Consider the following 13136-nt stretch of genomic DNA (forward strand, 5'->3'; position numbering starts at 1 on the left):
AGTGCGAAGTCGCCGCGTCTGGACAGTGTCGTCATTGTGTTTCCTCACGAGTAGCCTACAGACGCTCGCGAACGTCAGACGGACACTGCGGCCAAGTCCGTCTCGACTTGCCGTCTGACCTTGTGACTCTCTCCGGCTCTCTTCCAGACACAGTTATCGTGCTCTTATTTACGCGCGTTGTGCAAGTGCTAGGCGGGGTGGGGATATTCGGTAACATCATTCATTATAGCCGGCGCTGAGCTGGGCTCTGTGCTTTGACTGGTCCTGAGCGATTCTCAGTCTGTGACATAGCCGGCTATACCCAATTTTATGGCTCATGTCTGTCAGCTATATTCGGGGATTGTGCGCTTCGACTGCGTTTAGTCTTTGTGACACTGAAACCTGCGCGTGGGTATTAAATACTTTAGTGTTGAAACTAGGCCACGATTCATGCGATTTTGGACCGAGATCAATGTTTTTCACGTGCTAAAAATGTCAGTCTGTGTCATTGATAATTATAATATTGGACAATGCAGTAGCTGTATGTGTGCGTGAGACTCTTTGACATAAGTACAAAGTTTGCTAAGTATGAGGAATCATTAATTATCACTAACTGATATGTCAAGAAAATGACCCAGATAGTCAGGCGGTTTAGAAATTATGCAGTGTTTGTATGAAAATACTACAAATTCTCATAGCACTTTACAAGAACTATTCTTCCAGTGTGTTGACAGCTAAGAGGATGCAGGTTGGTCTGTTTCATGAAAAATATCAGGTTTCTGAATTGGTGTGCAAACCTTATGTATTAAATCCACTGGTGTCATTACTTTCCAGCCAACACTTAATATTTGCACAATTAATAAATGCTGCAGTAGTGCATTCAGTATTGTCTGCTGTTTTTTCAGAAGATTTAGTTTATTTGTGTGATGTGATATAACAAATATTTGGCAATGCACATGACACATAAATCACACTGGGTTTTCCAGTTAAAAAATGTTTTTTTTTTTTTTTTTCATTTGCATTTTGGACATCCCATAAGTCTTCGTGTTCATTCAAAGGAGGGGTGTATAGGTGTGTATGTGTATTTGCATACTTGTACGCGTGCGTGCGCGCGCATGTGTGTGTTCACATGCGGGTGTGTGTGTGTGCACAGGTGGGGGGGGGGAGGGGAGGATATGTGTGTGAACATTTTGCAAGGGGATCCTACATGAAACATTTGAGCTTCAATACTTGCAGGATTCAAAGAAAAATAACAACTGTTTAAAATTTAATATTCCAAAGCCGCACTGCGTTTATGAGGTCTCTATATCTCACCGTATATGGGTGTTTGTGAGTATATTAATGCCGTTCTGAAATCCTAATGCTAACACTGAGTGGGTGGTGGAGCTGAGAATGCAAATATGCCCTGTTCGCCACAGACGCCTTTCTCTTCTTTAAAGCCGTACGCGCTACACCTCGGTGTTGTTATTTAGAGCAGTTCTCACTCAGCAATGCCGCCCTGCCTCTCCTGAACCGCAGGAAATATGTCCCGACATGTAACGTTCTGAAATGAGATTCTGATAATTGGAGCGTTGGCGGGGAGGAGAACTGTATAAACAGCCAGTTTTTCAAAACCGAGATTTCACAAGAGCTATTTACCCCCGAATGAGTAGCACACAAAGTCTCCTATACCTAATAGAGGGTGGTGCAGTTCAATTAGCGTTCTGTTGTCATTTCTGTGGCAAGAGGTTTTGTATTTTCTTTCATTTTTTATGACATATAGGAGGAATACACACACAAATGCACAGAGAACAGAGATAGATGAAAGGAGAGCACAGGGAAGCAGTAGGACCCAGCACATTCCTACCATGTTTCTGTAGCATCATAGAAGAATTGCAACAATCACATGGAAACAATGTAAAAAAAATAAAAAAATTAAGTTAGGAGGCAGAAACTAATCAAGACGATTGTGTTTGAAAACAACTGGAGCAAACATCCAGACTGGTGGAGTTTGAGTGCTCTGTCAGAATGGGTGTTCAAGGGGAACCGCAGAATATTTGATTAATTAATAAGCGTTTTGCGGTGCTTCGAAAGCTCTTACATGCTCCATTTGGCATGCCTGAAGGGTCTGCCTTTCAACTGCTTTACTCAGCTCACATCCCTGGAGCCCAGGAGTGCTACACTCAGTAGGGGAAAAGCAAAGTGCTCGTACATACATACACTCACACATATACCTCAACACATACACACACACAAACACACACACACACATACACTCACACATATACCTCAACACATACACACACACAAACACACACACACACATACACTCACACATATACCTCAACACATACACACACACACACACACACACACACACACACAGCAGGCCCAGAGGAGTCAGGACCAGACTGCCTGGAGCTGGAAGCCTGGAGAGGTGGGAGGGGAGCTGGTCACGGCAGCTGCATCCTGAAGATGAAGCATCACCTGATAGCCAGCACAGGATATGTCAGCAGCCCCTGCAGGACAGAGCTCATGATCAAGCAGAATATCATAGATAACAGAAATGAGCTGGACTCCAAAAACAAAAGGGCGAAAAACAAGCGAGTCTTTTACTTGCAGAAAACAAGCAGACAAAAAACCAAAAGGAATCTCTGGCTCAGCCAATCGCAACCACCTGAGTGGTCAGGCTAAAATAAACGAAAAGCCAGTTTACAGGACTATAAGGATATAACAATATCACTGCTCTTGTATTATTGTAATTATTAACTTTATCTTACCTCCTTCTTTCTTCCTCTCAAACACTATCACCCCTCCCCTCTCTTACGCTGTCCATCCCTTCTTTTTTTCTCTCTCTCTTTCTCGCTCCTTCTCTCTGTCGCTCTCATTTCCCCCACTCTCTCGCTCTCTAGCCTAACAGCGTCGTAATAGCTTCCTAAGGGAAATCACAGTGAAGAGCAAAGGAGGAGAAAACAACTTTTAAACACATGCACACACACACAAACAGAAAAGTACCAGAGGACTGTCACAACAATGTTCATTCTGAATTCTGCGGATTATGAAATGTGCTTTTTAATTAGGTAATTATGTGCTATGTTTTAGAAAGGAAAGTTGCAAACACTTTGGAGCTCACTATTATAAAATACAGAAATAATATTATTAAATTATTTAAATCTGATACTTAAGTGTGCTGATGTTTATTTCTGTTAATAATTTATTTGTTTTACTGTATGCCTTTTGGGCTACAAACATTGTAAGAAGCATTCAAATATTAAGAAAGTTACCATAATTTTTCTTATTAGTATTATTTTGTGGGACAGAGGATTGTAAAATTCCATTCATGGTGAATATTTTTATTCACTAAGGAATACAAATGTGATTCTGCCATTTTCAAGGATGATTTGTTTCATTTCTGAAGCTTTCAATTATTCAGGAAAGCAGAGTTGTTACAGAAAATGAAGTTAGAAGAAGGCCAGACCATGGCAATTTCAAAAATATGTTAAATATTCCCCTCTAATTGAACTCAGTCTTTTTAATGATCACTTTTTTTAAGGGGGGGGGGGGGGGGGGGATGATTTGGCCACTGGAGCTCAAAGTGTTTTCAGCAATTGTTTGCTTTTGGCTTTGTTGTGTGTGTGTGTGTGTGTGTGTGTGTGTGTGTGTGTGTGTTGTTGTTTTACAGGCCTTGGTGGGTAAGATGGAAATGTCCATCTAGCCCCACCAAGGATATCAATCCATGGGAATACATTCAGAATGACCATACTAGGCAGTGAAGTCATTACGCTATTTTGTTTGGCCCTCCCAATATAGGCTCCGCCCCCTCTACACCCCCTCCATAATTAAGGGAACCCGAGCCGATACTGTTACGTGTGTTATGTATGTATAGGCCTATGTATAACTAGATTTATATGTACGTGTATGTGCGTGTTTGTGTATGTGCTTTTGTGTGCCCAAGCATTAATATGCATCCATATGAGCGTGTATGTGTGAGACAGAAAAAGAGTCAAGGGAGAGACAGACAGACACACAAACAGAGAGGGGGGGGGGACAGAGAGAAAGAGATAGAGAGAGAGAAATGGGACTTGCCAGATTGTACGCGAGAATGTGAAAGAGGATTCTCTTTAATTATCATTAAAATCTGCCATTACTCACCCTCTTATACGCAAACTAACTTTCTAAACAAGCATAGGGCAGTAACGAGGCCTGAGGGGGTGAATGGCAGAATTAAACTTCAATTCCTCATCCTCAGTTGTGTGAAGGGAGAGGGGGGCCTAGACATGGAAGGACAGAGAAAAAAACAAACAAAAATTCTGGCATCAGTTTGGGCAGTTAGGAAATTGTTTCTGGCTCACATTAAGCTGTTTTGACAGTCTTTCTATGGGTAGAAATATGATCTTGGGATGATATCCACTCCATTTTGGAATGCCTGAAAAAAGCAGATTTGTTGAAATGAAGTTCTAGAAAGAGAAGGCTCACATTGTTAGATTATCTGTTCTCTAATGTTCTCCACAGCCAAGATGTAGATGAGTGTTTTCTAAAAGTATTTTTAGTTTTTAAAGCGAATACATATATATATATATAAACACAAGTGAATGCCATGTTGAAGTATATTGCTGTAAATCAGATTATGAAATACTGTGAAATATCTGTGTACAAAAGCTTTGTATCGGTGGCACCAGTTCAAATCACCTGCCTCTTATTTGAATGCACCCATGCAAATATTGTTTAAACAGTCGTTTCCTGTATATTCAGGAGTGTATCGTAAGCAACACAGCCATGGTAAAATAATGTAGAAAGTGCACGAACATTTGCTTGCATTGAAGAAAGACAAAACTGACTTTACACGTATGCCATTCAGAATACTTGTCTGCCAGCCCAACAAAGCACTGAAAAACTTTCACGCAGGGTACGGATCATATTTTGTAGATAGGCCTATCTGAAGATGACGAGCAGTCCCAGCATTACGGTGACTGTATGCTATGGCTAGGCTATATTATGTCTTGCGAAAATAGGTTCGGATTTATGCTGTGAGTTCGATTTCTACGACGCAAAAAGTAGCTGTCAAAAATGTACGCCAAACAGGAGCACAGAGAAAGGCAAGTTTCATCCAGGAACACGCTTGCGCGCTCATGGTGCTGGTTCGTTGGACGCCTGCGCACTGTGTGTCTGTAGTGGAGAGAATTGTGAATGGGGGTGTCTTCAGGGGTGTGCAGTCAGAAGTCGGACTCAGAGGAGCCAGGAAGTAACTTCGAGCCATGCAGAGAGACGGTTAAAGTAGAGCGAGCACCGTTTGTTGTCAGAGGACGGCATCACGCTGGGATCGAGCAAGGAATAATAGCCAATTGCGAAATCGAACCAAATCGCTTGCAGTGGCTGACACTGACCGCAGTAGCCTATTTGAGATTCGGGAGAAGAAGAATAACGAAACACGTCCCATATAATAAACGTAAATACCATAGCACATTTCGATACTCTCTGAGTCACTTAAAAAGAGGAAGGAAGAAAATAAAAGCGGGATCGGGGGGAGTTAAAAGAATATTTTCTCTTGAAGCCACACACAAAAAACTACGAAAATTGCTCAAATAACACTTAAGATGCCCCGAGTGGTCCCGGATCAGAGGAGCAAGTTCGAAAATGAGGAGTTTTTCAGAAAACTCAGCCGAGAGTGTGAGGTAAGTCGATTAATTTCAAACACAGTATAAAGTGGCGGAAACTAGGTATCTTGCGAGCCACGTTATTTCAGCGTTGGTAGAACTCAAGAACAAAAAGAAGTTGTTGCATAGAGTAGCAAGAATTATGTGTCATCGGAAAAGAAGAAAACACACGAGTGCTAGGTATTATAATTTGAACCCATTGGTATTTGTTTCGTATTTGAAATAAACTTCCTGTTTCAATATCCACTAATGTGAACAGTAAGAATGGTTCAGAAGTTCGCTCATATCATAGCGCATCGGTCCTATGCCTTGCGAATCCCTTGACAGGCATACTTCACTATCCGCTGATGTATACTGGCGATAGTTACGCGCTCATAGTATTATTCTGATAACAAAAAGAAATATCTGATTATGCGGGCTTTTTCAAAATTGTAACATATTTCCAGTAACACAAGGACCAATGCACAATGAAGGGTAGCATACAGTGTTTTACGATAATAGGCTGCATTTTACGAGTGTATGTTTAACGTTAAATTAGTCGAAGTAAATTAATAGTCTGTTTACTAATGTTGTAAACAGGGGAGTTGTATTTTTAAAATGCGTTTATTGCTGGCAATGGTTAAGGTTTACTTTGTATGAAACAGCCAGCCTACTTATACAGTATACCTTCATGTGAAGGGACGCATTGCCGTGACAAAACAAATGTTACAGTTTAAAGGTTTGGACTGCCATGTGTTTATTATATTGCTAATAACAGTATCGTTGTTACTATTCTTTTAAAGATCAAATACACCGGGTTCCGAGACAGACCGCACGAGGAAAGGCAGGCCAGGTTCCAGAATGCCTGTCGGGACGGACGGTCAGAAATAGTGAGTAGTTTATTGACCATTTTAACCGTCAAAAAAATTAGACCACTGTCAGATCAAGCACAACCAGCTAAAGATCAGCATTGTGTTCAAGTTAATGCTTTTCATTGCTGAACATAATTACCCGGAACTAGACAGTTTGTCATACACCGGCCAGAAACCTACTTCCTTATTTATAATTTCTTTCTTGATGCAGCCAGAAAAATAACAAATTAGTGTTTGGATAACTGGCTTTACGTTAACTAAGTGTCAAACAATTTAAGTAATGGGCTATCTTTATAGTTTAATACTTTTCCTCATTCTGAGTTTTAAAAAAAATGAGTGAATCAGTACAGCGCTACTAACTCTTGACAATGAATGGAAACACAGACTCGAGGTCTACTCGTGGCTGAATTTAACGCCCGGTAGTCATTCCTTCTCTAGTATCCGCATCCGTCATCCGCAACGAGATATTTTTTAGAAGTCTTGCGTAGTGGAGTCAGATGGGTATAATTATACAGTATTTAAAATACCTTGCAGTAATACGTAATCAGTTTGAGCCCACCACCCATCTGACTTTTTATGTGCGTGGGTTCAAATGATGTGCGCGAGCCTGGAAATAAAACTCACGTCCCATATACAGTAGGTATATTTGTGTAGGCCTACTTTATTTAGTAAAACTCATATTCAGCATACAATGCCTGTTTTCTGTCAAGGAGGTCCATCCGTTTTATGTTCATCTGAATGCTTGCAATTTTATCTGACATGCTTTTTTATTATTCCAGTTCTAAAAACATTTTGTTGCTATTCACGCATTAGTCATATGATTTAAAAACACCTTGTACCATTACTGCACACGTTACTGTTATTTGTATAACTTCTTTTGGATGATTATGCAGTAAATTCAATCTTCCTTGTGCGTCTTCAAATACATTTCTGGTGCTTGTAGCCTCACATTTACTTGGTATTGATTTTTTAAATTTAATTTATCATTCATATGAATAGAAAAATAGCACTTATAACCACAAAAAGTTTTTTAGTTTTTAAAATTAAGACTTTAAGACCGTTGAGCAGTGCTGATCCGCTATACCTTCTACGTCTATATAACACTTACCGGACATAATATTTATGTTGATTCCCGAAATTTCTGCACCGTTGAACAGTGTCACGATTTTAATAGTTTCGTGCCACTAACCACGAAATGCTTCCCTGCGTGAGTGAATTAAAATGCCCTCGGAATAATTACATTAGTTGAGGGACATTCCACTCTAAAAAAGTTCCCCTTTGATTATGTAATCATAATTTTATAATTCATAAACAAAAATTTTCCCCTGAGAGGAATTGTAAACCACAAGTCGGAGAATAAGAAACAGCAACGAAACAACAAAACAAAATAATAAAGCGGGCGAAAGTGCATTATGGTCGGAGAGGCAAGGCATGTTTCCATTAAAAGGACTTTGAAATAATAGCAATTTGCTTAATGCAGACACCATTTGGATCTATTTTTTTCATCACATTTTTCTTGATGAAAATTGTGCATGAAAGACAAACGAACTCTGAGGATGGCGTTTTTTGGCCAGTCAACATTCTCCCCTTGTAAGTGACCTGCTGACAGTGGTGATTTTAAAAAAAAACAATAGATCTGTCTGAGATTTTGGTAACTGTCGCCTTTTAAGGCAGATATTTCTCAGCATTTTATAATTTAGAAGCCAGCTGCATGTACTCCCTATCTTCCCATCCCAAATAAACCAATGTATCACTGTTTAAAAAAAATATCATTGGCAAATTAAGGATAATGTGCATGGTAGCATAAATATACATATTTTTTAGGTTTTTTTATTCTATGTGATTTATTTTAAATTCAGATGGGTTCAACCAGGCATGGAAGGTACTAGAATCTTGTATCGTTAAAAAGGAACAATGCCATTTGTTCTTTGCTGATTCTAGTTATGGATCTTGCTTCCAGTATTGAATGAGCCTTTTTTCTCCCTACTGTTAATGTCAGTGCAAGGGCTTGTTTAAAATAATATATAAATTTCTCTCTCTTCCCCATCTCTTCTGCTCCCTCTCTTTTCTCCTTCTCCTTTTCTTTCTTTTTTAAGGCGGTATCCTGTATCTTGTTCTGCCAGCAGTGAATGCTGGTAAAACAGATTCAGATGTGTGTAACTCAATACTTAAGATTGAGAAAATGATGCCCCCCCACCCCCCACCCCACCCTCTCTTTCTTCTCTTGGTGTTCTAAATGCTGTCCCTTGCTTCAGGCTCTCTCTCTCTCTTTCTCCCTCCCTAGATTTCCCTCCACCCCCCTCCCCCTTTGTGAAGTGAAATATAAATGCCTGACTGCATAATTTATGGAAGGGCCTGCTTTCTGATCCTGTTTGTATTGATTTCTCTCTAAAAGGCTTTTGTGGCGACAGGAACCAATCTCTCCCTGCAGTTCTTCCCGGCGAACCTGCACGGGGAGCAGCGTCAGGCGCCGACTCGGGAGTACGTGGATTTCGAGAGAGAAACGGGAAAGGTAACCCTGATTGTTTAAAGTCCCATTATACCCCCCCCAAAAAATCTAAAACACCCAAAGAACTTTTCCAAGGCCAACATCATGGTGTCTTGATTGAGTCCTTGAACACTTGCATTGATGCAGGCTTTGTTTTGTACACTGGGTGGGGTGGGACGTTGTTTCACCTCTCTAAACATCACATTTGCAGCACCTCGCTCTCTCTCTCTCTCCCTCTCCCTCTCTTTCTCTCCCTCCCTCTCCACCATCACATCATGCTGCTTGGTATTAAGTCTCCAGAGGTAAACACGTACATTTCTCAGGCCTTCCGTAGGTTTCGGCAAACTGAAGCGATCGGTTTTCCTGCACCCTTCCCTGCACTGCCTGCTTATTGCTACCCTTCTGGGTTCAAAATTCATAATCACCCACAGACATAACCATGGACACCCCCCCCCCCCCCCACCTCCCTCCAAAAAAAAAAAAAACATCTGATCGTGATATTCTGGTGCTTCAGTGTATTGGGGAGAATGTGCTTGACTGGAGAGACGGTTCCATCTCGTACGGTAACGGGCCGGTTCTTTCCTGTGCCGTTTCGTTTGCGCCCCGGCGCGTTTCTGTGTCTCGGTGGGGTCGCGCGTGGGGGTGGAGGGGGGGGGGGGGCGCGCACTTGTTAGAAATGGGTGGCAGTTGGGAGAAATCGACGTGCCGCTCGGCACTCCCTGCTGACGGGCTGAGCTAATCTTTGGCCCCTTAATTATTCAGAAAGCGCCGGAGGAAGACGTCCAGGGAGTGGCCCCGGAGACTGCACGCGAGTGACGCGTCCTCCGGGCCGGCGGTCCCCGCGGTAATCCTGCCCCCCGTCATCTCCCGCTCCAATGCAACTTTAATGAGCTGTCTGCGGCACAGCTTATTTAAAAATGAACCGCCGGCGCGACGTCGTTCGCGGCCCGAAACGAAGGCCCGCCCTCACCTGTTTGCAGAAACGGGGTCGGCAATTAACCGGATCTTGAGTTTAATTCGCTGAGTGATATTTCTTTCCCTCTCTCGTAAACGGTTGTTGGTGTTGGACAGGAAACCGCCGTCTTGTCTGGTCTCGCAGCTCTGAGGTGTGGGAGAGAGTTGCAGCCGGCCTGTGCGTTTGCGATTGGCCCTCGCTCTGTGTCCCGTTGAACTCACTGTAGACCTGGGATGTCACAGTTGGTGCCAGCAGGGACCTTCTACGCACAACGTCAGCCGGTGTTCCTCTGCTCCGCACTGATGCTGTCGTTCACTCAGTTTATAGTTACGTTCTTCATTTTTCCACATAGAGGATTTGGTTAATTCCGTCACCGCGTGACACAAGGTTTAAGAAAGTTCCGCTTTCTCTAAAAGTCAGGAGAAATGTGGTTTTGAGAAGCCGACTCTGGGCACAAACTGACAAAATTCGGGCTTTGCACACCACAGCCATTACGAGTGTGTGCTCCACCGCACGACAGAACCGTGGGCGGAGTTACGGGGTTGTCAGCTCAGTGCTTGGCTCCTGGAGAAGAGGTGCATGATGGGTAAAAACACACATACTGGTTGAAGGTTGGAGGTCTAGGACTTAATTATGTAAATCTTTCCGGGGGGAGCGGGGGGGGGGCAGTTGGAGTAGAGGAGGGGCAGTAAGGGTGTATTTACTGGGTCTATTATTTTGTCATAAAAGTTAATTAAGTGATAAAAGTCAATTGTGTCATAAAACATATGGGCAGAACAAGCTTTGAGAGACACTCTGCGAAATCAGTGAAGTCTCAACATTCTGGAAAATGCTTCAGGTTTCTCACCCTCTGGGGCCCAGTTTGTGTTCGTTTATGTCACAGTGCCAGTGCTTTAATTTCACTGCTCATAGACGTTAAAGCCAAGTATGGGGCTGGAACAGGTCAGGTGTACAACTTTTTAATAAAGTACGTATTTGAACTGGAAGGGTGTGTGTGCCGAGCCTGCCTGCCATGAAGGGGATTTGAGCCAAGGTATTGCTGTTGGGGAGTTCAGATGCAAGCTTCCTTCCTTACATTTGGCATTCCAGTAAAGTGACTGTTCGTCACAGGTGCTGTCTGCGCTTCCACCACCACCACCCCCACTCCACACCCCACACACACCCCCTCCTGGTGTGTAACCCAAATGACCACATAGTTTGGGTGTGGCCTGCACTCTACAAGACCAGGGGAGGCCACACATTCTCCGCGTGGAGTTTTAGTGGCTTGTGACCCTGACCACTGTGTTGAAAATAAGGTAACAGTAGGGTCAGAGGTCGCGCTGTAGCTCAGCGCAGCAGTGAAGGACAGAGTGACAGTGCCCTGAGTCAGAGCTTTGAGAAGGCGGAGTCAGTATGTTGTGGTGTTTTTATTTCTTTCTCTGTCAGTTTGTCCATCTGCCCACCCCTCCCCTTTGAATGCCTCTCTCTCCCTTTGCTTCTCCAAGTCCCTCTCACTATTCTCTCCCCCTCTTCCCTCTCACTCACTCTTCCTGTCTCTCAGTCACTCCCTGTCTCTCACTCCCTTGTACTCTCTCTCTCTTTCTCGCTCTCGTTTATTCTCTTTGGGGGCTGAATTAGCCGAAACATTCTCCTCCCCCCCAACCGGTCTGAAAACACAGCCATGCCAGTGGAAGAGAGCCAGTTTAAATCTTGGCAGCGGGCAGGGTGGGGGTGCGGGAGTATCTGAACGGGGCGCCCCGCAGTATAACAGTAGAACTTAAGTACAGGCTCCCAATGTCACTGCAGGCTAATGGGAACCAGCTGTGGGGGAGCTTAATTTTAGTGGTGGCAGCAAGGCCAGGAGAGGAGGAGAGGTTAACCCTGTCCCACCAGCGCCTCCCAGCTGCCAGGCTCCTGCTGCCGCTCTCCGGATCCTGCCTCTGGGATGCTGCCCTGGGCTTGGGCCTGGTTCTGGTCCTGGTCCATCCCCTGTCCCAATTTCACAATAGCCCTGCCTCCAGGTGTCTTGCCCACTCTGGTCTGAAGATGAAGTTACCAATTGTGCCCTGAGGGCATTCAGTGGTAATGCTGGTAGTTAGGGAAGGCTGCGTGGCATAGTTGTGGCAAGGGGGCTGGGGTGGGGGGGAGGGGGGGGGGTTTTGTAGGCGTGTGCCTAGATATTTATGGGTAAACCTCATGTGGAGAGAGTGACTGAGTGAGTGTGTGACTAGTGAGAGTGACTAGGCATGACCTACAACAGAAGAACAGAACGGCCCTCGTGCAACCACTATTCGTTTGGCCTAGTTTTAGTTTCCGTGAGACCTTTTATGAGTCCAGGAACAGAGTGGTGATCTACCGTCCTCTGTCTCCACTCTCCGGATCTCTGCTCACTTGGTGATGATTTGTGGGGGCAGAAAAGGGGCAAGGGGGGCATCCAAGTCCCGGCTCCAACCAGAATCCTCAGGGAAGGAGGGGTTGTAGCCATGTTTACGTTCCCCTTTTTTGTTTAAAAAAGAGGAAGCTTTAATCTGTGTTGTGTACGTCTGGTCCGGTTAACCCAATCTGCTTGAAATCCGAGCCCCTCGGCTCACGGAAGCTTTAAGAATCTTCTGTTTGGCGGGCGGCCTCCCCACCCCTCTCTGCAGGCTTAGGGGACCGCGCCATCGGGCCTGTTCTCAGAGTCTCTGAGGCTCTCTTCTCTGAGCGGCCCGTGTGTGGTTTCCTCTGTGCAAAAAAAACACAAAAAAAAAAACCCACTCGAGACGCTCAGACCAAGAAGCCGAAGTTCTGTGTCTCTTCAGATTGGAAAGCATCGCGATTCAAACGGCTTGATGTAGGATTTTTACGGGGTTTTTTTGTGCTCTTGATATCGACTGGCTCTTTCCTGAAAATTTCTGTTGCAGGGTGAGCTCTCCGTGTGCTACGGATATCGAAAGAAAAATGGTTTGACAGCGTAAAACTGGACCTCTTCTGACGATTCATTTGTTATTTTTCCTATTCAAAATTCGAAATGTTGTGATCGAGTGACTTGTGTTGTACTCTTTTGTTTCCCCATATGTTTTTGCCCCTCTCCTTGAACTCACTTTTTTTTTGGCGTAGACGCTATAAATCTCCTTCTGTCTCTCTTGGTAAGAATTTTAGCTCGGAGGCAGACGTTGAAGAGTTTTCTCTGAGTAACCGGCTCAATTTTGAAAATGACTGCCGTCTGAGTCCTCACCACAGGAATTGGAGCTGATAGTTTGTGTGTTAAA

At 43.8% G+C, this 13136-nt stretch overlaps 1 protein-coding gene across 2 annotated transcripts in view; it reads left to right on the plus strand.

The window, feature by feature from the left end:
• Positions 1-5162: 5162 nt before the first annotated feature.
• The window catches only part of cbfb (core-binding factor subunit beta), a 34992-nt gene continuing 27018 nt past the window's right edge, over positions 5163-13136 (plus strand). The window contains exons 1-3 of one of the 2 annotated variants that reach the window (XM_035419187.1): positions 5163-5630; positions 6395-6481; positions 8859-8975. In XM_035419187.1, coding sequence (XP_035275078.1) covers positions 5553-5630; positions 6395-6481; positions 8859-8975 — 282 coding nt within the window. In that variant the 5' untranslated portion in view covers positions 5163-5552. The remainder of the gene's footprint in view (positions 5631-6394; positions 6482-8858; positions 8976-13136) is intronic. The other variant, XM_035419186.1, reaches the window with a different exon arrangement.

Source organism: Anguilla anguilla, chromosome 5 (genome assembly GCF_013347855.1).
Source record: "Anguilla anguilla isolate fAngAng1 chromosome 5, fAngAng1.pri, whole genome shotgun sequence".
NCBI lineage: Eukaryota > Metazoa > Chordata > Actinopteri > Anguilliformes > Anguillidae > Anguilla > Anguilla anguilla.